Raw genomic sequence first — 26,764 nt, forward strand, 5'->3', positions numbered from 1 at the left:
TAGTTGTTGATCTGAGACATATTTTCTACAACGTCCAATTTCTGTGTAAGGGAATGTATTTGTATCTTTTGAGGATCTCTTTCGAGAAAAGGTAAAGAAATATAATTGCATATACTTACATTAAAAAGCATCCATCTTTTACTCATAGTAACGAAACGTAAGAAACATAACTTACCTGTAAAGAAAGAAACATAAAAATCAGACCAAACGGTTTACATAAAGGCATAATATATTCTAAAAACAGTACGAAAATTTTAAAACTTTTACAAAGACTGAAGATTGACGATGCTTCTAAAAATATTGATTAATGTTAGTGTGTAAGTAATTATAAGCCTTTATCAGAGTTTTGTTTCAAAATATTCATTAAATACATATAACAATATTAAAATACCTCCTACGTAAATATAAAATACAGTCTTTCCACATAATATCGGTGCAAAATTTATGAAACGTTTGAATTTTGAATAATTACCAATATGATTACCCTCCGCGAAAATGTCGTGACGCATTTTTGCGGATAATGCGGACGAAAAAAAATATTGAAGGATACAGTTTCAGTTTTAAGTCCACTTTATACACAGATAGGCTCATCGAGACTGGACCTACAGTTTAAAGTGTGATCCGAACCACTACATTCCTCAACCGTGTATTACAGGGCGAAGGCGTTATCACTACGTCATCGGGAAGGCACGATAACAGCTAGCTGACTGGTTTACAGTGGAATGCACAGGTATTTTGCTCAGCAAATTGTTCAAGGCTTTTCATAAATTTTCCCCTTCTGCGTGTTTAAGGAATATTATTTTACGTATGCAAGATTAAGAGGTTCTCAGTTGCTTGTTTCGCGTTTTGCTTCAATTCTTTAAGTTCCCATTGCGTAGAACAAAGACAATAAACATGGTAATGACCAATTTGCTTGGTAATACTTGTGCATCCCACGCTACTAAAGAAAATACGCCCCTGGTTAGGAAATCCGTAAGTGGGAGTTTTCAGAGCACGTACTTCTACAACGACGCACTTCAACACTTATTTTCGCATTGCGTTATGGCATTTTTATCCACTGTAGACACAGATGCGATCAAGAAGACGTTAAAGGACGCATCTTGTATTAATGATATGGAAGCATTAAGATTTCGACTCGAATCGACTATAGCTTTAGGTTGCACAGACTCAATGACGCTCCTGATAAATCCTTGTAATCCCTGGCTATAAATATTACTCCTCCCTAAGGAGATTTTCTGCTCGCAGGTCACGTTGTCTAGGGGATTGCACACGTCACGGTACAGGGATCATAGACTTCCCTCCTAGCCGAATCCAAGATTCAGCAGAATCAAGATAGTCCTCGGAGACATGACTCGGGTCGAGATTTCCTACTATCCTCAATCGGCTAAGGAGATTCCTCTGTTTTGGTCGCCGCTGGGAGGGAGAGGATGTAGCCAGCAATCCCTGCTTCAGCCTCCTCTCCCCCTTACAAGCAACATTTCTTCTCGAGGAACGGGAAGAGACTTTCAAGTTGCTGGGTCCGCAATTCTTGGCCTCTTCGAAGGAGTTGGAGATTTTCAAAGTATCCATTCCGGTGCATGGAAGGTAGTACAGCGCATGCAGATCAAAGGCACCCAACGAAAATAATTGCGATTATGATTTCGAATTCGGATACAGCATCGGAACGTTCATCTCTGTGAGCAGGGATAGACGATATCGGAAATTTGATATCGCGATATATTGTCAAGAAAATATCGTCACAGACGATAAGATATTTTCCGTATCGAGATATCGACAATATATTATCTCCACAATATATATCGCCAAACATCGTGACGATATATCGCCGACACTATATATATATATCCATCTATCCAAATATCGTGACAATATATCGTCAACACGATATATCTCTCCAAATATCGTGACGATATATCACCAGCTCATTTCTGCGGGGGGTTTAGTTCCATTTGCTTCATACGGGGAAATGGATTCCGCCACTCTATTGACATCTATATTCTCATGGGCGTCCGGAAGGGGGGCAAGGGGGGGCCGTGTCCCCCCTGGAAAATGAAAGTCAACAAAAATTATGTATTTCACACATATAATTTCATTTTAGCCACAATAATATGTGTTAATTATTGCATGAACATCATACATTCAAATTTAAGCAATGTTTTTTTTAGGGAACAACACTATTTTTGGAGAGAATGTGCCTTTTTTGCCCCCCCTTGGAAAAAATACTTTCCTTGCCCCTCCCTGGAAAGAATCCTGCGGACGTCCATGTATATTCTGGTTAAACCTTGCACTTCAATGGACTATTTCTCTAGCCAGCTTATCTCTGCTGGGGGGGGGGGGAGGTTCCGTTCACTTCAAGCGGGAAAACTATTTTCGCCACTCTTGTGCCATCTATACTCTGGTCAAACATTACACTTTTGCGCTCATTTTAGAAGCTCGAACTTTCTTTGTTGAGTACAAAACAGAGAATGAAGCTTTTCATGCAAAAACTCATCTCGACTTCTCTTCACATTCCTCTGTAAATTTCTCCAAAGCGAAGTAAAGAATAGGCAGAAAAGGAGACAAGAATTCGAGTACTTGAAGCTAGCCTGCATAATCCTGCCCCTTTTTTAATTGCGTGGAGGCTTTTTGTGAGGGAAAGAAAAGACCTGGACCAAGTGTGACACCAGGACTTCTCAGTGCTTTGACGACAGGGAAGCGCGGAGAGAGCAACTCTTCAGTTTCACTCTGGCAAAGCAACAATGGAGGTCATTACGCTGTCCGACCCTTTCGCCAGCCTCTCCCTTGCAGAGATAGGGTCGTGACAAAGCGGTTCCCTTCCCTTTCTCTCTTGCGTAGGCGTTATTCGGACTGCGCCAGAGAGGGACAAAGGAAGAGGGGGACATTGAATTTTCAAGAGGCATCTCCCTGGAGAACGCTACTTCAGAACCTCTTTTGTTGATCGCTACCTTTCGTCTTCTGTTTCTTTCTGGCCTGAACGTTCTCCATCTTCTCTTCGTGTTTACCACCGGGACATAACAGATTAGAATAGTTTCTTTTGGTGCAAGTGCTTCATTTTTGCGAAGCTACTTCTCGCAAGTCGCCATGAAACAGAAGGAAGTAAGCATTTCATCATTTTCCTTAAGTAACTCCCTGATTATAACATTACATAATTCTTTAACAAATTGTTAGACGGCGGTCTCGGAGGCTAGCACATTGCACTATGAATCCCAGGGGTTCCGTATTACTTGTAGAAACCCATCTGGGTGTGGGTGCTCTTTGTGTGAGTTTCTTCATCAATTTCATCATATCATCACTCATCATTGGAGTGAAAGGGGGTGACCTTCCATGTAGTACATTCACTTGGCAACCTCACTTCCACGTAGTACACCTTGGACTGCATTTTGCAGATTAACGAGACTCTGGCGTCTGTGTTTTGTCCTTATGCGTGCTGAGTGCCCTTTGCAGCCCCAGATTTTAACCGAAGTCTTAATATTTTAGTTGTACGACATTACAGTTATGGTAAGGGTGTTACGTGCCAGAACGGCAAACACAATAAAGTCGCAAGATGAAGTAGTTCGCGGGAGCGACAATAGATGTCAGCGTGCTGTAGGACGAAGGCGGAAACAGATTGTAGAGATAAGAAGAGAAGAAAGATGATTGTATATATAATAATAATTAGGAAACGAATGAATGAATAATACAAAATTATGTATCTTAAAGAATAGACAGATTGTAAATGATAAACTATTAAGATAAAGTATATATTAACATTAATGAAATTGAGGAAAGTTGATAACCGAGGAAACGATTATGAAAACGTGTCCTTTTCTGATTTGAGAATCAGAATCGTTTTACTTACCTCTGGCAAGGAGAAAGTTGTCAGTTTTTATTATTGGTTGTCTGTCCCCGGAGGCGCTATTATAAGTTAGTCACCCCGAAGCACTTTCCGGCTACACTTTATGTTAGTAGCACTGGGCCAGTGTGAGCGCTTCATGTTAGCGATCCGTGGTATATTCCCTTTGGTTTGGCCTAGGAGGCGGCGCTAGTTCTAAGATTAGACGCCCCTAAAATTTTCTTTTTCGAGTAAAGTTCTTTGACTAGGTCATTATGCCAAAGAAAAGAGGGAAGAGAGCTGGCAAAAGAGTACGTGAATTCATCTTGGAACGCCGACGACAAGAAGGCGGAGAGACGATCCAACCTCCTGTTATTACCCGAGATCCGTTAGGTCTCCAATATGACATATCAAGGGGAGAGAAGAAGTTTAAGCTTGTAGCTTTAGAAGAATCAACGTCAGCACAGGGCATTTATGACAAAAGTAAAGGAAGCAATGATGAAGACCCAAGAAGAAAAGAGACTCATATAAAGATGACATGATTGCAAGTTATATGCCCATAACAGAAATTTTCCAATGATTGATTGTAAATATAGATTAAGAAAGAAGAATTTCCAACGATTGATTGAATGAAGAAGCCTTTCAACATTACAAGAGGAAGTTTCCAGTAATTGATTATAAGAAGTTTCCAACGATTGATTGAAAGAGGAAGAAGCCTTTCGGCATTATAAGAAGTTTCCAAATATTGATTGAAAGAAGAAGCCTTTCACGATAGAAGAAGAAGTTTCCAAATATTGATTGAAAGAAGAAGAAGCCTTCCACAATAGAAGAAGTTTCTAATTATTGATTGAAAGAAGAAGAAGCCTTTCACAATAGAAGAAGGAGTTTCCAACGATTGATTGAAAGAAGAAAAAGCCTTTCAGAATCGTAAAAATCCTAAGGAGTAGCCTGTGGATTGTGAGAAGAAGCAGCATAATATATAGAATCATTACAACGTAAAACAAAGATAAACTTATTAAGAATTAAAGGAAATTGTATAATAAAAGGAATACTATTCAGCATATAAATTGTATAGATGTTTTTCCAGAATATATTTTCGGTTTAGACCTTCCGTAGTGGGTAAACCTTGTGTTTTCTTTCAAGTACAAACGTTATTACTCAATCCTAATAGCCCTAGGTATCTTTTGTTTCTACCCTGAGCTAAGCTGACTCGTGTCAAATAGAACGTGGCAAGGGGCTGGACCCCGAATAACATGCCGGGTTCAAAATAGCCTAAGTGCTGACGCAACAAAATTTTAATTCAAATTCAAGATTACTCATTATCATCTTCGCGATTAGCCAAAAGTGGCAGAAAAGCGAAGTAGAATAAATCAAATCAACCAATCAATCAATTGATTCAGGGACATGCAGCTGTAACAACTGTTTCAGTAACTGTTCAAGTTTCATGGGGAAAATTACAGGTGCTGTGTGTGATTTCAGGGGCTACGCGGCACACGTCCCACCTCTTTGATGTTATTTACCAGCAGTTGTTCTGGTAAAAGACCGAAAGACACACTCTGAGGAGAATATTATCAACACTTCAGGGGGGTCATTGTATAGGGTGGGAAGTCTGAAGAAGAGGGATATCTCTTGAATCTCTAGTTTAAGCTCTTCCGTGTAAAATAGATTTATGTTACGTGTTGTGCGCATAGGCACTCGAAAGTGTAATTGCTGAATGAGCGGATTTTGCCATATCATTACTCTAAAATTTATCCTAAGCATTACCCAACTCCTGCGATTACTATAAAAGAGGTACACGATCTTCCTCGGGAGAAGACCGCCAAGAGGCCACGAGGCCCACATCGAGTTCGCAGGAGTGTGACTGTGAGGAACGAGTCCACTACAGGGCCGCCAGAAGCTGTGGGGTCCAAGCCAGGACCTGCCCGGAGGCAAAACACCTGAGACCAGCCAGCAGAACCAGAACCCAGGGACGCAGCGATTAGTACCTGCCCCGTTGTGGTGCTAATCCAATCACCCCTTCTCATCTCCCCTCTAACTGAACGTAATTGGAGTGTTCTTATGTAGTTTGCTAACTAAAATAAACACAGTCAATTTGAAATTGTGTTACGTCAATTTCCTCTACCTCTGTGCCGCTATCCATTGGTCAACGGAACCTGCCCAACAGGATAGAGGGTAAAATCCGGTACGGCTAAGGGTCGACTGGACTTTGGCAGCCGAATGGGCGAATTTGTTTCAAATTTTCCTCTTCATTCGAAAAACCGATGTGATATTCCAAAATATGAAAAATTGCATACGCTTAGAATTCCTTCTGGAGCTTTGACGTGAATTTTCGTGTAGTTTGCTTTCACTGTTATCTAGATATTATCAATAGTTTAATAGATTTACGTAATCGCGAAACTTTTGAGAATAACTAGATTACGGCGAAATCAAACTACACGAAAATTCACGTCAATGCTATAGAATTCTAAGCGTATGTAAGTTTTCATATTTTGGAATATCAAAGAGGTTTCTCGATTGGAGAGCAAAATTTGAAACAAATTCGCCCATTCGGCTGCCAAAGACCCAGTCCAGCCTTGACACTGATATGGAGTTAGTAAGTTTAGGAAGGACAAGAGATGTGGTGGTGCAAAATTGCGTAATGAGGGAACCCTATAACGAATTATAGCTAGGAAAACGTGAAGGGTGGTATCGTATCTAGTCAGCTGAGCGGGATACGTTGTTTCTGCAAACATTGAGTATGTCCACATACACATGTTTGCTCGTTCCCGTGGCGAAAATAGCCCCCTAGGAAGCTATAAAAGGGAACAATAGAACACAGCGTAGACTCGGAGAAAAATTTCCCCTAGCTGTTTCATTTATGAGAACAAGAAGTTACAGCGCTGTACGATTACACGACCCTCACAAATCACATTTTTCTCTTTACAAGACGAAAGTTGACTCTAACAACGAAAGGGGAGGAGGAGGGGGAAGACGTACGTGGCTCCTTTGAAACGTGACCCGGAGCCAGTCTTTAAAAGAACAGATTCTTTTAGGGAGGGGAGGGGACTGTCACCTCCTTCCTTTCGGCTCTTTAAGACGACGGCGACATCTAGGAGCGAAACACGATTCTCCTTTATGTCGCCGATCCCGTTCCACAGGTATCATCCTACCGGTAAGTGGTTCCATCAAGCGGGATCAAAGCGAAACAGGATCCAAGATCGAGAAAGTTGTTGCTTCTGGGGAGTTTCAGGGGAAGATGGGGAAGGGGTGCCCAGTTGAGGATGTGTAAAGTTGGGGATTTATCCGAAACAGAGTCGTTTTCCAAATTAAAACGAACACCCGGTCTCCTTCCTTCTTTACTCGATCGAACGCTCTCGTCAAGTTAATCGTCACACCTTCTGCCTCGCTTTCTATTCTTTCCGCCCCTCTTCCAGCGCTGATCGCTCCGAGCACGCGTGCATAGGAGAGCGCGCTTACACAAGAAAGACTAGTCGCCCAGATCAGGTCTAGAAGCTAAACAGCGCGGAATACCGTAAGTGCAGCCAGCAGTTCTAGTTCGTGATGAAATCCGCTAGTAACGCTGGTGTCAGCACTGACGCAAAGATTTCGTCTCCTTGCAATAGAAATAGAATAAGTTCTCGTTTCACAACTTCTGTTTCTTTTCCATGTGGCATTTACATGAAGGATAACGTTAATAAAACATTTCGTACAATTATCGCTAAGATGGTAGAACAATATTTTGACGCACTGACCACTTGCTATTGTTAACTTTGATGAAAATACAAAAGACAATTTAAACATGAAACAATCCTCTTAACTCTCAACATGACAAATGCCGACCTTGTTGGCGGGTAGGTTAGCACAGAGCACTATTTCGTCAGGTGTCCCGGGTTCAAATGCAGGTCTGGGCATGGTAAGTGTCCATTCTTCAATATCATATCATTACCCATGCTTATCTTTGTGATTAGTCAAAATTGGCAGTAGTGCGACGTAAAATTAACCAAATCAATCAATCACTCAATCAAAGCAATTAATAAGGGAGTCTGTACAGCAAGGCCAAGCATAACGGTAGACAAGGGGAGAAAACGAGAGCAAAGCAATCCGCGATCCTGCAAACGGCTGTAGCTGCAGCCGCACTGCTCCCTCTCACGCAGGCGTTCATTGCTCGAACATCTTGGAATCACTATTTGCGCCAATCTATTTTGGTTCGCTGCTCCTCAGATTCCTGGAAGAGTAGTTACATGGTGGTACAGTAATATTAAAGAAGAAGGATTTTGTTAGTTTATGAGTAAGAAATGAAATCTTTTATTGAATGGTTATGTTATTCTTGCACACGCAGGTACTGAAGTAAGATAAAGTGGGTAGGTATGTTTATCTGCACTTAGTCTGAAATGGAAACACATCTGATTTTGAAATGAATGGGTGGTAAGTTTGTTGAACTCTTCTTGGTTTTCTGGCACGACATCTATGTTTGTTTTTCTAAACCTCATTTTGTCTCGTGCTAGCCTCCTATTGTTCTTGCTGGTGGCACAATTCTTGCAGGAATTCTTTCGCTATCTGCGCGTGCAGGGAATGTCGCATCTCACCATGATACTCAGAGCACAGGCAGGCACATAAAATTACTATACAGTAAAACCCGTATAGAACGGAATACTAACAAGCCAACACCTGTATCTTTTTTAAACACATGTAACGCATACCCTACACCACACACTGAGAGATATCTATACTAAAGATTGCCATTAAAAGCGATTTATCTAGTCATTACTTCGTTGACTAATAGAGAGAGATAGACCAATCTCAAGTTCTCATCTCCACTTACAACTTACTATTACAGAACGGTGTGCATCTAAGGGTAACTTGAGCGTCTAAACATTCTCACACAACCGCAAATATTATACTTGTCACTAGATGGCAGCTTGACATGTGATACAAACACTAACTTATATTAGAAAAATGTGGACTAGAGTTTCAATCTTGTTTGGATTACCATAATACACTTTATTCTATGGAAACCATCAATAATATCGAGCAACTCATAAACTGTTATGTAGTGAGAAGACAATAGTAAACATTGAATATCGCCAATGTCATTACATTCATTATAAAACTTTACTGAAGTGTTTCCATTGCACTGATTAAATGTAGAAATGCAATCCTACAGTGTGTTCTATCCACAGTTCTATCCTAATTTATGTGATTCTTAACTTATCACCTAACAAAATATTAATATTTCTGCGACACAATTGCAGTTCAAGAGTCGAGTGTGTGAATGGTAAACAAACGGAACAAATTCCTGAAAACAGCACTGTACTTTCAAGACATAATTCTTGTGGAAAACAACATGTTTCAATGCCGCATAGAATTCCTAATATAATGATAATTAATACCCTATTGTAAATTAGCAAGCAGAGTCGGAATCAGTCATTAATTGTAATGTTGAGAAACTGAATTCTATCTTACAGATTTAAACAGGTCGCAGTGAGTACGCCTGAAGGGGTAAAGGACACGCCCCCTCCCCCAAATCTAACATCCAATCCAACTTATCGTCATCCTAACAAGAAAAATACATGCAATTACTCACTGTAGGAGTATAACCTCTTCCATTTCCGCAAAAGAAGAAAACCTTATCTTTTGGCATATAGACTATACAGATAGTATGGAAATTCTGACGTTTATAGTATTGTTAGTGTGTGTAACAGTAGTGGCTCGAAAATCATCAAAATCACCAACAAAAGAATAACAAAATTTCTCTTTCAGAAAGTAATTTTCTTATTTTCAACTTCTTACGTTTCCTTCCTATTTTACCGCCATGATCCAAGATGGCGGAATTCGTCCAACGAGCTGAATACGAAATTACACCTTTTAAAGCACATTCTGCTACGAAAGTTACTTGTGTTGCAAATAATTTCCATATCATATTCTTATTGGCTCTTCTGTTACACGTCGACCTCCGTGTCGGAGCACAGCGCGCAGGAGTTCCGGGTTCGAATCTCAGCCTAGGCATGGGTGCTATTTGTGCTTTCATAAATTCCATCACATCATCACTCATCCTCATCGTTCCGATTAGCCAAAAGTGGCAGAAAAGAGACTTAAACTAATTCATCATCTTCTATTACGCAGAAGAATCTTAAATCCCAAGTTTCCTTCGATTTGTGGGCAAATTCAGGTGTGCCTTCAACGAGATTAAAAAATTCACGTCGTTACTGTCTTGTATTGAGAAATTGAATGGACGAAGCGAAAAGGTCTCGCAATCGTATCCAATATTTCTCCAAGGAGATTTCTCCAAGCAAAAAAGGGACCATTTGGCGAAGTGAGGAGAAAAGGCGACACAAAGGCACTCGAATCAGTAACGTGGCCCATTCATCACTGTCGCCTCCTGTCGGATGTTTCCGGAACTTCGAGAAGAAGATGAGGAAAAACTAAGAAGAAGATGAAGAAATTGCCTCCGCTGGCGGAACGGGGCAACTTTCTTTCCCCGCCGGGATGGGGAGTCAACAAATCCGAACAAACTTATCGAAAGCCTTGCAGAGATCTAAATTCACAGGAGGAATCCGGATCTGAATAAATTTGCAATGCTGCTGAATGTAACTGAATTATCAAGATGGAAGCTTATGACCAATCAGCATTGGGCATACATGCCCACACACAAATAACCACAGGCCAACCTAAGTACAAGGACCATTAGGTTGGCATCCGGGAAAGCTTGTGAGAGCTATTTTCCCAGAAACTTATACCCCCCACCCCCAATTAGAATCATGGGTCATGTTTACCAACCAGTTGTCACTCATGGGAGGGGTAGAAATGCTTTATTTATAAAGAACCAACCATTGTTAGGCTAACAGTAGCCATTTTGGAGAACAAAAACCATGTGCTCCAAATCACATGTTTACTAAATCTTTTATTCTTTATTGAAAATCAGAGATAACACTCACCCATAGGTAAAATAATGCCTAATTTATTAAAAGTAAACTCATTTGCAATTATCTGGCATAACTAAGCCAGAAAAGCTGGAAAAAACACTTTTGTTTATACTTTTAAAGCATTTGATAACTCTGCCATCTGGTGGGAGAAAGTGGCAATTCTCCCAAAGACAAGGAAAGATCTCAAAGGACTCCAGCTGGCCAATGAGAAGCCGTCAAGGCTGTGACGTCACAGAGGAGACTTTCAGATGGCCTATTGTGTTCTGAGCTTGCTAGTCAAGCTCACTTGTATTACAGACCCACCTGAGAGCAGGTCAGCTTGGAAGTTGCTGGTAAAATCCAGTGTGAGAATGGCCACCTGTGCCAGCAACAAACGATACATAAAGGTAAAAGGGATCTAAGGTCCTGTTACAGTAAACACAGGCCTAAGTGTGTGTGACCAAGTGGGATATTGTGTCCACAAGTGCATTTAAGGATCCCAGTGAAAATTCAGCAAAATAGCGAGTTTTGTGTCCCTCATCCCATGTGGAAATCCAGACCACGTGGTCGGCAGAACTGACGCCATAGAAGCATCCATAGGATATCAAAGAATATCCAAGTTGTTCTTAGCCATCCATCCAAGAAAAGCCAGGAAAACTCATTTATCACCCCCCAAAGCCTTTGTTACACCAAGGAAGCACATAATATTAATTTTTTAGTGTGGTGTACCACAAATTTGTCCATGTGTCGGGATGTGGCGATAAAGAGTGAAATAGCGTGTGTAAGGCCCCAGGTATGAGTGATATAGTGTGAAAACGGCTGATATGTAAGTACAAAATCTTTTGTATATCTTTTTTGTGTCTTGTACAGTGAAGTGCTCATGTTTGGTGGCAGCTATGCCACAAGCGATGTTCTATTCAATGAATAAATATGTCGTTTAAAGGTGTCTGACCTTCTATCATTTTAGTGAATCATAAGCCTATTAAGCCCTCCTCTAGTTACCGATTATTAAAGTTAGGCTAAAGTTCGTCTGTTGCTTAACAGATATCTCAGGGGATTAACAACACTACAGGATTCTGCTTACTACTACTACTATTGAATACTGCTATTGCTAGATTCTTCATTCAGTGTTGCCACTCTAGGACCATGATAAAATTCAAGTATAATTCTCGGTTTTCAAGGCGAACCTCCCAAAAATTCAAGGATACAAATTGATATTATTCCTCTATTTCAACCTTGCATATTACCTCCTCTCATCACTTACACACACACATACATACACAAATATATACAATATAAAGTGTCTGTGTGATTCCAATGTATCCAAAAATTCTAATTCAATTCAATTAAATGGTAGATAAGTTAAAAAATATTTAGTTTAAGGTGTGAAGTTTACACTTACCATTTAACTTAGACTCGAAATACATCTACAAACACAAGTAACAAATATTACGGGATAGACTAATCTACGAATATTTATTAATTGTAGGAGAATTTCACACTCAAATTCACCTGATCAACTTCGAGATATCCTATCTTGCAATAATGTTCCGTCTGTCAGATAGATTGTTCTGCAAAGGGGACTAACAACGTAAACGAATTGAGGGAATTCTGTTTTATTTTCCACGCAGCTTTTTTCTCCTTCCTCGATAAAAACAAAAGATAAACTTTGTAATACTTGCCTCAGGGCATTTATAAATATGTACGTATAATATTAAATGTGATTTGGATTAATAAAAGTTGCAATTTTGCACGTCTACTGAGAAAAATTCACGCATAATTCACGCAGAATTCCCGGTGAGTAGGCACCCTGCTCGTTGTAGGAAATTACAGCTTACAATTACAATATTAGACATGCTTAGAGTGTTCCATGGGATCACTTTCGCTCGCTCGTATTCGTTCCAGTCACCCATCCTCGCTGCCAATTGTGTTTGTCGTGTGCAAGGACAACGTTAGGAGCTGTTTGAACAACCGAATACTGCACAATGTACCATCGTAAACAATTTTCAAATCTCCCGCCCGACCGCTCGCTTGAATTCCAAGAACTGGCCTCCATCATGGTTGCTCGAAGTCACCATATAACAGTTTGTGACGTAGGTGATACACGCCTCTGTCACTGCGCATTGATAAGACAGACTAAACTACATTTCAACATGGAGATGATGACTATGATCACGTAAGTTTCAATTTTACTGCGTCTTCCACTTTACAACCCATATATTAGGCTCCACTACAACAGAAAAAACACGATCTTCGAGCGTTATGATGAGCGTTGCATGTTACTCTATCTAGCGTCCTCCGTGCGAACTAATTTGGCGCTCGAGCGAAATCCTCTCGCTGCGGCACTCTAAAGGTATTTTCTACTGTTTCGGCGGCCAATCCTAATGCTGACAAGGGAAGTGGGGAGCGGGGAAGTGACCAATCCAGCGCGATAAGAAACGCAACAGCCAGTAGAACGAGGTTCACGTAGTACTCATTTCCGGTGTGTCGTGTCTCTCGGCGCCACTGCTGTTGTCTGGTTGGTCTGCGGCGTAATTCCCGCTCCCCACTTCCCTTGGCAGAACTAGGATCGGCCGCCGTAAGAGTGGAAAACACCTATAGTCATGACATATTGTTTTGTCTTGTTACTATCGATAGTGTTGTCTTTGTAAAGTTTTCCACATATATTTTTAAAATTCTCTGGGGAGGGGATGAGAAAAATATGCCTTGTATCCTCTTGGGGATACGCCACGGCAACAGTGTACAAAAATAACTTACAATAAATATTTCTCTGCATCATTTCTCCCGCCTATGACTCCAATGCTGTCAAAAAATAGGATCTTAATATAATTTTCATTCACGACGGTTGCGAGTACTGGTATTAGTTAAATTTCTAGGAATACACAAATTCAACATTACAAAAGAATTCAACTTATTTATATAGTAATGATATAAACATTCAACGCGCAAGTCGAATCACTCCCGTTTAATAATGATTACTCCTGATGAAACAACAATATATTAGCAGCTTTATAAAAACAGTTTTTGGAAAAAATACGTTAATTAAAATAGTAATTTGAATCAATAGTTAGCTTTTGCTTGCAAACATTCAGCAAATCATTATGCTCTTTCTTTGTAGTTACTTCAATAAGAGACGATATGACACCACAACGCCAACTGGTGTTTTGTTTTGAAATTAAACATGGACGAGATCAGGTTTAAAGCATTATATCGCTGAACCTAACAATTACAATATTGACTTTAAAAGAAACCAGGAACAGTTCCCCTTAAAGAGGTTGCAGTACTTCATGCTTAGGCTAATGTAGCAACACAAATGTGACAGTCGCTTCAGCATGATTCACCCACAATATATAGGTCAGAGGTGAGTCTTTTACACTTCCTATTACTGCACTGTAACATACGTGTTGGGTGTCCTAATGTCCGTTACATCAGAATCGGCAGTTCAAGGTCAAGCTTCGCCCTTGGTTGCTTCTCTCCTGTTTTCCTCCCAGTGTTGCCAGTCGTGTATAAATAAATACCACACAATTATCTCTGCATTGTCGCTACATTGTGTTTGTAAGTAAATAAATAACATCTCGTTACACTATCTCCATCGAGTGAACCAGTGTTTTGTTTTTTGGCTAAACAAGTTCACAAGTCGCAATTCTCTCCCTTTTTACCCACAATACTCCCTGTACCATTATCCCCCCTCGCCCATTAGTGGCATCTCTAGTTTAGATAAGACTTAATCCAAGTGTCAAACTATCTTGCACTTAGTACACCTTGGACTGCGTCTTTTGCAGGTCAACGAGACTCTGGCACCTAGACACACGACCAGGAGAATCCTCTGTGTCGCTTGTGTTGTGTCGTGTTTGACATTGTTTCTGGATCCATCTCATCTGGATCGCCATTCATCTCCATCGTAGCGATTGGCTACAAGATGCAGAAAAGCGAACTAAAATCACAAAATGCAAATGCATGATAGGCTTACTGTTTTACGTATGTGATTTTGACATACAATGTCTGTCTGTTCCAGAATCTAAAAACAGCTGTCGAAGAAAATGGCGTACAGGGTGTTTAAAAAATATTGCGACACACAAACAGTAGTTTTGTGGTTACAAGCATAGTTTCACAAAAACAAGACTCGGCTAGATACTTTAGAACAGAGTGTCTACCAGAATAACAAATCCAAAATGATTTACCTTTTTTCTCTTTTTCTTAATATTTATTTAATCGCTCCCTACTTAGGTATAGTTGAAAATTAAGAAAATATATATCATTTTTAAAATGAAAACCACGACCATAAGGCCGGTTAAGATGAAAATTGGAAGCTGTACTTTAACAAGAGATTTAGACTTATTAATGCATATAAAAATTAATGCTTCAGACATCATGTTGAATGGGGAATGGCCACTTTACTTATTTAGTATTTTTTACAAAACTTCACGCATACAAGAATGTAATTCTTAAGAAACAAATTGAACAAACCACAACTCAATACAATTTTAGATTTCCAAATATTCAATTTTATCAAATCCCAGTACAGGTATATAACAATGTAAATTCACTATACCGTAAAAAAATAGCAACAATTCTTGACCCGAAGCATAATTTCTTGACTTTCTTGACCTACCTGTTGATCCTGACATCCTTGACTGGTAGACACCCTGTAGAAGAACACAAAATTCCCACCAATCACTGTTAATTTACACAGAAATTCTATGAGATATTTGGTGAGTATTAGGTTGGCACCACTGAACAAAAAAAATCCTACAGTTTTGTCTCTTACCATCGTAATTCTGGGCCGGCGATGACGGTCCACCCTCTTCGTCTGCGGCAAACCACACTCTCACGGCTCAAGACCCTACGATTCGCCACTGAAGACACAGAAATAACCTCCGGTTCGAACTCCACGTTGGGGCTAAGATGCTGCATGATCGTGCGATGGGTTGATCGGGTACTTCGAGACGAAATGTTCTGAAAGTGCTTCTAATAATAGCTTGGTAGAATTGAGTATCGGCTGGACAATATTTAGGACCCCTTACTTATTTGCACAGGGGTTAATCCAAATTGGAAAGAGGTTGACGATAATAACCTATGAGAATTTGATTTTTTGCACTCCTTAGATTACTCTACTGTGCATGGATGTACGCAGAAGCTTCCTGCGACTGCGCAGAAATTCGTAAAGGGAAAATGGGAGGGGCGTATTTTGTTACGTCAAGTGGAGGATGCTCAGTGATATGCGCAGTAGCTTTTGCACCTGCGCATCAAGCTAAAAAGAGGGAAATGGAAGAAGCCTTCTCTGTGACGATGCGCAGTGATATTGGTTGCACGTTTTACGCCTGCGCAAAAGTCTTCAAAAGGGAGGAATCTCGAGTACGAAATAATACAGCTCAATTAAGGCGACTTGTAATATTATTTTGACGCCAAGTGGAGAATGAGCCGTGATATGAGTAGTAACATTTTTGTGCCTGCGCAGAAGACTGAAAGTTGGCAATAATAGGAGTCTTATCTGCTCTGTCACGTGGAAGATGTGGCAAAAGGACGAAAGTTTGTATGAGGGAAGACTGAAACAGGAAGAGCAGATCCTAGATTGGCATTGAATACAAGAGGAAGATGAATTGATGGCTGTTTTGGAAGTAAGGCAACCGTATCATACCAAGGGTGTTAGTAAATGCACTGAATATTGACGATAATGCTCCACATCGCACTCTTGCACGTGACAAACACACAGTTAAAGATGTAGAGTCGTCACTGGTCGGTATCACGAAGGTATCTTGCTTATAAACACTTGTAACTGAATCTAGAAACACACACTAGGAGGAATGCAGTTGCTGTAGAATGTTTACCACACACACAAGCCTAAGAGAATGTACGGTTTTCAAGCAGTAGAACACGAAACTCTTTCAAGTGCTGTGATTCGAACACAGGACACTTTAATTCCAAGCCAAGAAGAGGCAGAATCCACGCAGGTGAGTAACAAATAACGGTTGTAGTGTTACTGGAAGTCACACACGAACAAGCAGCGCCAGTGTGAATCACTGTCACATGCCTCCCACACAACGCAGCGAAAGAAAACTCATCGCACATTAAGCAAACACCACTATTGTCCGAAAGTGAAGCACGAGACGTACGTACGAACTCGATCGGCACGACAACGAAAGCAAATATGAAGATAATATCTACAGCGTTATAACAGAAGCACGTCGGCTTTCGACTGGCGTCTCGTTCAAGTTCGGAAGGCGAAAATCAAAACTAAAAGTGGGACGTGGAAAAAAAAAGTAAGGGGCACGCAAATACACGCTCGCATACAGGAAGAGGAGAGCGAAAAAGGAAGAAGAAGAGAATGGGCAATTTTTGGCAAGGTCTCTTCTGAAAGAGTTCCAGAATTATCACGTGGTACAGGGGGAGGTATTTTCTGCTAGATAGACAGTCCGACCTGCTCTTTGTTGCATGCAGGATTGCGTTTGTGTGTCTCGCGTGGGAATGTCATCTCCCACATTTTCCCTCTCAAGGCAGCTACAACTTTTTCGCCCAGTTGCGTTCTGCAGCAGTGGCGAATTAAAACTTTGCGGTTTTGGGTTGGGTGCTAGGAGAACTGTTCTGTTTTTGGGATCATTAAGTGCACATTATTTTCTTTAACATTAATATTATTATCTTGATTTGATTTTTCTTAATTAGCGTCGCTTTTTATATCACTTTTGGTTAATCGCGACGGTGAGGATGAGTATCGATATGATGAAATTGATGAGGGTACACTCACAACAAACATTCATTCCGAGACAAGGATTTGAACCTGGAATACCTGGCTTCGTAACGAGCTACGCTAACCACTCCGCCACGGAGGTCAGCTATTCTTAGTAGTAGTAGTTGTAGTAGTGGCGGAGCCGCGGCAGTTTAGTCGATATCGACCACCGTGGCGCAGTGGTTAGCGCCAGGGGCACCGCATTCGAATCATGGTTAAGACACGTTTGTCCTGCTAATGATTGGTGTGAAAACGACTCAGAGGAAGTAAGAAAAATGAAGGTAAAACATGAAAATAACTTTAAATTGTCTGTCTCAGTGGAGGTGCGTGCGTGCGTTACGACTCCAGTGATCCCGGGTTGGAATCCTGTTCAAGAAATGAATCTCTGTGTTAGTCATTTTGAAAATAAAAGAGAAAAACTGAACAAGAAAAAAACAGAAAGGGAAAAATAAGTTACGAAGCAAGTTTTCTTTCTTAATCTGTAGGGTGTCTGTCTGCCACGCAGGAGACCCGGGTTTCAATTATGGTAGGGGATCTCTGCTGGGAACTTTTCAGACAATACCCCTGCATGAGAGCGACTCTAGAGTCCACCCAGTCTCTAACAAAGTGTTTACATGGAGACAGTCGTTGGGGGTAAAGGCAGCGGAGGAGTGGTGGTAATCACATCACTTCCACAATGTCAAAGAACGAGAACGATTGGAGCACATACTTCCAGAGCCCTTTTACAAGTCTCAATGGCTTGTACAGGGAAAGGCATTACCAGTGTAGTAGCAGCAGTACTATACCACGAACCCAAGGCAACCGTTGTGCGAAATATCCAACCACTGCACTTTCTAGCATGCTTGCCTCTTCTGGCACCTCGTCTCCGAGTTTCAAGTCATCAAAATTCCTTCGAAACGTTTGCCAAGTCACGCTGTTCCAACACCCACCGCCACGCCAGCTGCCGGACGAATATAGAACCTCAACAGTAACAGCCACAAGACGATGTATGATTGCTCTCATAACTCCGTGTCGAAACGTGTCAATGACATGTGCCCGAGAGTGATGCCGACACCCACACTTTGTCTATTTTCTCCAGCTTCTACTTTTCTAGTCATTTGCGAAGGACTAATTTTGCACTCTCAGGGGTTGGAAACACTGATTGCTAATGTCAAAGGTTCGCCGACCACGCATTAATTTTTAAACCCCCAAGTGCCAAAAATGCTGCGGGTAATATAATTGGGCACAGCCTCCACAGCGCCCCCTCCGTGGGCTGATTTTTCGGAAATAAATTAACTTCCTGTGTCTTTGACGAAGAATCTTTTTAAGCGTTCCCAAGTTCGCTTAATAAAAAGCGACGTTTATGGATTCGATGGAAATTTCAAAGTTCGTCTCACTGTCGCCTCTTTGACGCATTCGTCGCGATTCTTTCATCCTTTTCTGTGCAGACTGAGATTTAGGAATGCCTGAAATTATACGAGGGCCTATTTTTAAGTCAAGCCTGAGGAGGAGAGCGATGAAGAAACGCGTCGGTGGATACATGTAGCTACATACCAAGACCACGAACAGCCATGTTGGGTCAATAATTAAATTAAATTCCAGCAGTTTTTCGGTATGGTCGATAATTGGGTATAGCTCAAAAAATTCAAATAATAATTCACCAATATATTTTATTTTACTTTTAGACTGATCATTTCGTTTCCATTCTGTTTTCAAAAAGTAATTCGCCATTTCTTTGAACATTTTAAATATAAAAGTGAAGACGAGGTTGCACACTGCAACATGCCATGGAGACATTTGAGGTACGGAGGTAGGGCTCTACACATACGTGATCTCGGCTGTTGGCGGAGGTGATGTGATCAGCACCACGCTCCGGCCGCTGCAGCACCGATTCCATTTTAAAACATTGTTTTAAATAACTTCCAGGAGGTCCATTCTCTAACAAAAATGGACTTATCACTTTCCCGTGCGTATATATAAACATACATGTTATACGAATATGCGTTAGGCGCGGAAATTGGATATTATATAGGGTGTCCAAGAAGTCACCGTGCCCCTAGATCATATTACATAATACATATTACCCCTAGATATATTTGACATTTCTATGTCATATGTATCTTTACTTGCGAACTTTACATTACGTTATAGTATATCGTTTATGCCGTGCGGTATCGTTCGTGCACACACACACACGCCACTAGCCGTTCCTCAACACTGTAACTTATGTCTGCTCACATAAGCCATGGCGCAACAAATGACACACGAATTCAAGCGAGCGTTCCATGTGACCTTCAGGACAGGGATGCCAACCACGAAAAACGAAATCATTCCCAAAGAACTTAATGCCGGCCAATTTTGAACATAGTCGTAACAGGATGGTGACGCGAACTTCTCGGACACCCTGTATACATAAGGGATGGCCAAATCCGGATTAAATCCGGATTAATTTTTTTCAGATATTGGATGGTCTCATATCTGATTATCCGGATATCTTAATTATCCGCATACCCGTACTATCCGTGTATTTGGGTTATCCGGATATCTGGATCATCTGTTGCATCCGAAACGGATATCGGATAATTTGATATCCGGACATCCGTCATTCGGATTTTGTGGCCATTCGTAAGTAAAGTAAGAATCACGAACCTTCCGACCCTCTGTAAAGAACCGTCTCACTTCGAGTAATGTATCACTCCGCGCCAGCTGTTCGTGAATGGTGCGGCCATCATATGCTGCTCACTCGCAACCTTTAATTTTACGTAACATGGAAAAGCGTATTCTTATTTTAACTGATAATCTACTCATTGAAGTATAATAAATTTTCTACAAGTGAATAAATACGTGTTCTTGTTCAAGAAAGAACATATTTTTCTACGCCAAAAGTTCCATTTATCTGACACTGGGTTAACAGATCCCCCTCCCCCCCTCCTCTCTCGTTATGACAGCACCAAAGTTATACAAGAGAGTGAGAGATTCGTTTCAGTAAATTCAAGCCTTTTGGTTTTATTGCTTCCTCTTCCACCAAATTATTGCCCAACATTGTTGACATGTAGAGTATTGTTTTCTCCTTTGTGCAACAAATATACCGCCAGTTTTAGCAGTAAGCTAAACAAAGATAAGCCGTGGAATAAAAAGAGATTGTTTATCTTTCTCTCGGTTTCTCGTGCACTAGAAAACGATAATAAGCACATTATTTACGCACGTCTCATGCAAGTAATATATTTTCTTACCTTGATTCAGCAGTTCCTTTTTGAACTTGAGGCATTTTCGGCGCTAGACATCATCCTGTCAGAGTACGGTCTGTCAAATTTGCTTGCCGAAAAGGAACTCAACGTGGCACAAGAGGCGATTTAACGTCGACTGCTAAAATTGGGGAGATCGTCATCAATCATCACTATCAACATCTTCCCCACAGTTGTCAGGACGGCTCTTTGATTGAAAGAATACGAAAGCACCTCGCATTGTATTGCGCTTATCTCAAAATCGGTGTACTTGTTTATACAAGCAACAACGTGTTTTTTTTTTCGCGGGAATCACAACTTGACCGGTCGTTTTCCTTTCTTTCACCACACCGAAAATACAAAGACGCAGACACACAATTACACTTGGACACCAACTTCACTGCTTGCTCAGGATAGCACCGACACAACGTCCCATAAACGTTAAGAACAACCTGCTTCTTGCCACTTTTCAAACGGCTGTATTTCCGAAATACTACTCTGAAAACACGGGAGACCTTCCTGCACGCATGGAAGTCGCCATGTTCGAAACTGGCGCTATTTTCTTGCTCTTCACGTGATCGATTGTAATTTATACAATAACCACGTATTATTATTATAAACAGAAACCTTTAATGAAAATATATTTTAAAATGTATAATCCAATGTAATTTACACATTTTTCTTCCATTAGCGTACTTTCATAGAACGGACTACATGATGCGGAAGAAATCCGTTATTAGGCTGTTGCCAACTTCAATACTTCTCACTAAGTCAAGTACAGAAACGGAAGTGGTATGTCGAATGTCCGCATATGATAGTGTGATTTCACATTGTCAGTGACAATCCTCCGGATCCTCACACTCCGGAATACATTTGCGGGTGAAGGAGGGCAGGCCGTAGGCTCAGGGAGGTTGATTTAAAATGAACACCTCTCAACAAGAGAGAAGAAAAATGTGACAATATTTAAAAATTCACCCCCAAATATGCATTTTATTTTATATGTAGCGTACAATAAAATGTGACTGCCTCAAAATATTTCTGTATTCTACAGTCTTCTTTCCCCACATCGCGCTACGATGCCAGGGGTCCCGGGTTCGAATCGTGGCCTGGGCATGGATGTTTGTGAATGTCCATTCATCGATTTCATCATATCATCATCATTCATCCCCATCTTCGCAAATTAGCCATAAGAGGCACAAGAAGTAAAATAAAGCAAATAAAACCAAATGAGTTATTTCCATAATTTTTATCTAATTAATAATTATTAATTTAGTCAATCAAATCATATGTATTAGCTTACTTTCATTATCTATAATAATAAATCATAACACTTTCAAACATGAAATAAATTTAATGAAGAACCCCGGTTTCAGAACGTAATTTATCTCAATGTGTCACATTCTTCTAGCAAGGTTTTTTTTAGTAAAATATGAGAGAAAATTAATCCTTTGGTACGGAACAGTCTTACTCCTGGGGGATAAGATGTAAATTTTGTATTTGATATTTTTAAAATTTAGCGTTGCTTTTCTTCCACTTTTGGCTAATCCCGACGATGAGAATGAGTGATCGTGAGATGAAATTGATGAAGGGACACTCACAAATAACACCCATGCCGGGATTTGAGCCAGGGAACTTCGGTGATGAGTCTGAAAGTCGGCCACCAGGCAAGATGTACATTTTTATTTTTTTTATTTTTTTTACATACATTCAATAACTTTCAACAAGTCATCAGTGATACACTGCTTATTCCGCATCTGTTGACAAATGGAATGTTTTTACACCTTGTAGACTATGTGGATTTTTTTTCATAAGTTTGCAACACTGTTAGGGTACACGTGCTTTTGTTTACAGAAGGTCTTAAGTTCTATGATTCTCACTTTAGTATACTCACGTTTTATTCGTACATAAATCAGGAGCGTATATTCCAGGCTGGTAGGCTATCTGCGAAGTAAGACACCGAAGAAACATCGATTAGAAACTGTCAAGAAACCTAATTTTAAATAAGAAGATAATGGCGGTTCTGATGATGGCAACTTGCATTCTTAGGAGTTTGCAACCTGAATTCTTAAGAGTTGGCATTCTGACTATGGTTGGGATGGCAACGTGGTCTCTTGAAGACGTCAAGAATGAGCTTCTCCCTTGCTCCATAGACTAGGACCAGGTGTCATAGTGAGCTAGTCCTAGTCTTAGGCTCAGCATACACCACTGTCATAAGTATATTCGTCATTATCTACGTATAATGTGGCTATTACATCTTGAGACGACACGTAGACCCAGAAGCATGTCACGGAACAGCCCAGTTACAGATTTGAATCGAGGCCAAGGAAACGCCTCCCAAGGAACCGTTGGAGAACACACTCTGTCTCAACCAATGCAAACACTCGATTCCCAGGCCAAGAACGAACGGAGCAGCTGTTGCGGAACAGCCAGACGCCCGCAAATATTAACAGATCCGTCCAATCTTATTAATTAGTCTGGCATTGTGTTTGCAGAGGCTGAAGATTGCCACAGGAAGAAGATGGCGCTCTCATGCAAAGGCGGATATGACGTCACTCCGCCAACACCGAAAGGCCAGAAGAACAACAACGAAGGCACTAATCAGCGCGGGCGACTGGGTTCGAGATTAAAGCCATCCATCACAAAAATAAATTGAACTTTAAACAATTCTGGCACAAAGAGCGAGTGGAGAGGTTAGCACTTAGTTTTAGTAGTTAGTGTGTGCTGATTAACGCGTTGCGTAATACTTAGGTCTATCTAGGACATTGAACCTCTCCTTGAATGTCGAAGGAACGGTTTTCTACAAGCTCTCAATGGCGATTCATACGCATGGCCCATGCTACCTGCTTTTTGGTAACAATTATTATTACCACAGCTCTCTCAGGAACGCAATACATGTATTATTTTGCCATTTACACACATATGAATATGATTATTTCATCTTTTTGAGTCCTTCATGTCTATATTAGTGCTAATGTAGATACATAGAAACGTGTCCAGTTCGGTCACTTCACTTCTACTAGGTAGCCGGACAATTGCGATCGCGGACAATTGCGATGACGAACAATTGCGATGAACACAGAATTGAAAGTGCGGGTGTACAATTGCCATGACATTTTAAATCTTCTATCAAATTGAAGGATGACTTAACACCCCGTACAATACCTCTTACAAGAGAATTATGTGAAATCTTGGTATTTTCGAATAGAACACTGATTCCTCTCACACTTTCTCCAGGCCTGAGACTGGCAAGGTAGCTTGTAAACGTGTGTGGCACCTTTGGTTAGGTTAGGTTAGGTCCTGATCGTCGCAATTGTCCGTGATTTAGGCTTCAACGCAATTGTCCGCCATCACAATTGTCCTCGATTCGGAAAACTCGGCATCTCGACACTATCTAGTCTTATCGCTGGCTCAGCAAGTACTCTGCGTCTTGTCCACTCGGAGACTCAGCAGCAGTACGGCGTCTCGGCATCTCAGTGCAACGTTCAGCAACACAGCAGCATTAATCCGTCAGCTCGGCAAATCAATCTCAGCATATCAGTGACTCAGCAACGTCTCGTCGACTCATCAATTATCATGCAACTAATCGTCTCTACAGCAACTCCTCGGTGCTTCAATTTGTCATGACAACGCAATGGCAGTGCCAATTGCCAAGGCGACGTGACTTACTCACTTCGTCAGTTTGTACACCCAAATATACTACGGGCCATCACGTTACCAACGTGTAGACAATGAGGCACAGGCGAAGAAAAATGCACAACCGCTGATCGGTCGCACGGCAGCTGCTTAACTGGAAGCGACGAACGTCTCGATGCTACTGTCAACTCAACCTCTTTCACAGCGAGCGCGGCTCTGCTCGTCTTACCTACCTGCGAGACTTACTATGGCCGTTACGCGCGCTTATTCACGCATGAGGGTTGACCTTAGCTTTATGTAAGACGGAATTCATCTGTGTATATATATATATATATTCATATAAATATAACTGTATTATTTCAGTCTCCACTATAGCCTTTCAGTAACACACACACAGAGCTGCAAATTGTAATCCTAGCCTGCCTCTGTCTTCCAATACCTTATGTTCTAATTTCACCTCGGCTAAAACTCAGACGGCTAAATGGGATACTCTGACCCCTCTCAGGTACGAGCTTGGTGAATAAAGCATTGAGAACTTAAGGGAGGTGTTCGTGAATCGTGAAATAAATGAACGACTCTTCTCAAATTTTAAGATTGGCAACTGCATCTTCTGGGAGGTTACTTTGACCTTTCTTTTCATTCATTTTTATCCAGGAGATGGTTTATTTCCAATACATATGAAAGCTTACATTACACTCAGTTACAATTTAAAATCCATGATTATCCTTAATTTTAAAAAAGACGGAATCACCTGTTCGTTAATATTCGATTCGATGAATCCAGAATTCTAATTTGCTGCATGTCTCCATGGGAAAAATTCCAAATATGTGCAGAGAATAGTTACGTGTGTTTGTGTATCGCTAGGAGAAAGCCGTACCAGGGAAGAGAACCCTGTCGTTTTTGCCTACCATTCAGTAGCAGACAAAAACTTCCGTACGTGCCCCTTCCTACAGTATTGCGACCAAAATGTGTCACGAGTATCGATGTTAATACGGGCAGGATTAAAGCAGAATAGAATCTACGGGCTCCACTGAGTACTTGGGATCGAAAAACGTTAGTAGGCAGAGCTTGCATCAATATACACGCAAATGATGACATTTTTCATTGAATTACATGTCTAGTCTTGCTTCCTTGCCCAAATAAGTCGGCGTTGAATAAATTTTGAAGAAGGCCAAAATAAAGTTCGAAGATCTGAAATTCTATCATTTATCCCTAAGAATGAGAACATATGGGTCAACAGCGAAGAATACATGTCCAATAGGCAGGCGTCATTAACCTCAAAGGATTTCGACTGATCCCAACCTGTCGTCCCATAACATTATAAATTTCGAAGTATAAATGTGCTTGGCGAAATACAGGTATCTTTATTCCCAAGTGTCGTTAGATGTTTATATCGTAGAGCCGACGCTGATGGAATGCGTGCCAACTAAGCTCCGCGTCTACTTATATACCTTTCCAATCGATGCTCACTTGTTAAACATTACGTAATTTGCACAGCGCCACTCGCTACATTTCCAGAAACTAAATACTCATCAATGTCTATATTCACAATCTCAATATCTAAGTTTAACTAATTTCCACGTTGCAGCAAAACCAAATAAAATTGTATAAGGGGAACGATTCATCTCTGTTAATAAAGACTAAACTCGAGTCATTGCTCGTTGCATCTTGAACCTTATTGAATACATTAAACTTAAAAGAACAGATTTGATCTTCCCATTGTTGCTAAACGAAATCTATGTAAATATAATCATAAACATTTTTCTGCCGTAAAAGAACACAGATTTACATATCCAATATTTAAAGATTTGGTCAGAAAATTAACATATGGCTTATTACATTAGGCCGTGTTTACACTTATTGTTACAATAAAGGAAATATTAGTGGATTATAAGCCTAGTAATAATCTTTCTATTTATCAAAAATTATGAAATATAAAAGATTACAAATATGAAATATTAATAATCAAATAATAAGAACCAACTAATATAAAATAATCCAGAATAATTAACGGTTCATGGATATGAGCTGTCAGGTTCATATGAAATTGATCTTGAAGCACCAGAGTTCAAAATCTTCGCCTCTTCAGGAAATTTGCCTACCGATTGATCGGGACTGGACCTAAAGTTTAAAGTATGATCCGAACCATCATGTGCCTTAACCGAGTATCGAACCAGTGTCTCCTTGATTACAAGGCGACGACGTTACCATTACGCCATCATCGAGGCCCGCAACGACACCCTTCGTTAAGGAAAATATAGGAAAATGGTAGCCAATCCAATCCTTGCTTCCTTTCGCTCAACCTGTCCCCAGAGTCCTAATGGAAATTCACGGAAGTTCGAGATGTCGAGAGAGCACCCCATCCCATGTGCAAATATTCTGCACTTGGGTGTTTACGATGCAGAAATGGAGGTAGAGTGGAGAAGTACATCTCCCGCATCAGGTCAACAAATCACATCGGCAAACATTTGCAGCCTCGTGCTGTTTGAGTTTCACCTACAGCGAACCCAAC

At 40.7% G+C, this 26,764-nt stretch overlaps 1 protein-coding gene across 2 annotated transcripts in view; it reads right to left on the minus strand.

Annotated features, from left to right (window-relative positions):
* Positions 1 to 26,764, minus strand: part of dnc (phosphodiesterase dunce) — an 865,583-nt gene that overhangs the window by 641,399 nt on the left and 197,420 nt on the right. Inside the window, exon 1 of one of the 2 annotated variants that reach the window (XM_083132909.1) lies at positions 15,461 to 15,621. The exons of the other annotated variant lie outside the window; for it this stretch is intronic. Within the exon in view, the coding sequence (XP_082989035.1) occupies positions 15,461 to 15,606 (146 nt within the window). The 5' untranslated portion in view covers positions 15,607 to 15,621. Of the gene's footprint in view, positions 1 to 15,460; positions 15,622 to 26,764 lie in introns of those variants that run through there. 2 annotated transcript variants of the gene reach the window in all.

Source organism: Lepisma saccharinum, chromosome 1 (assembly GCF_977018435.1).
Source record: "Lepisma saccharinum chromosome 1, izLepSacc3.1, whole genome shotgun sequence".
In the NCBI taxonomy this organism is placed as follows: domain Eukaryota; kingdom Metazoa; phylum Arthropoda; class Insecta; order Zygentoma; family Lepismatidae; genus Lepisma; species Lepisma saccharinum.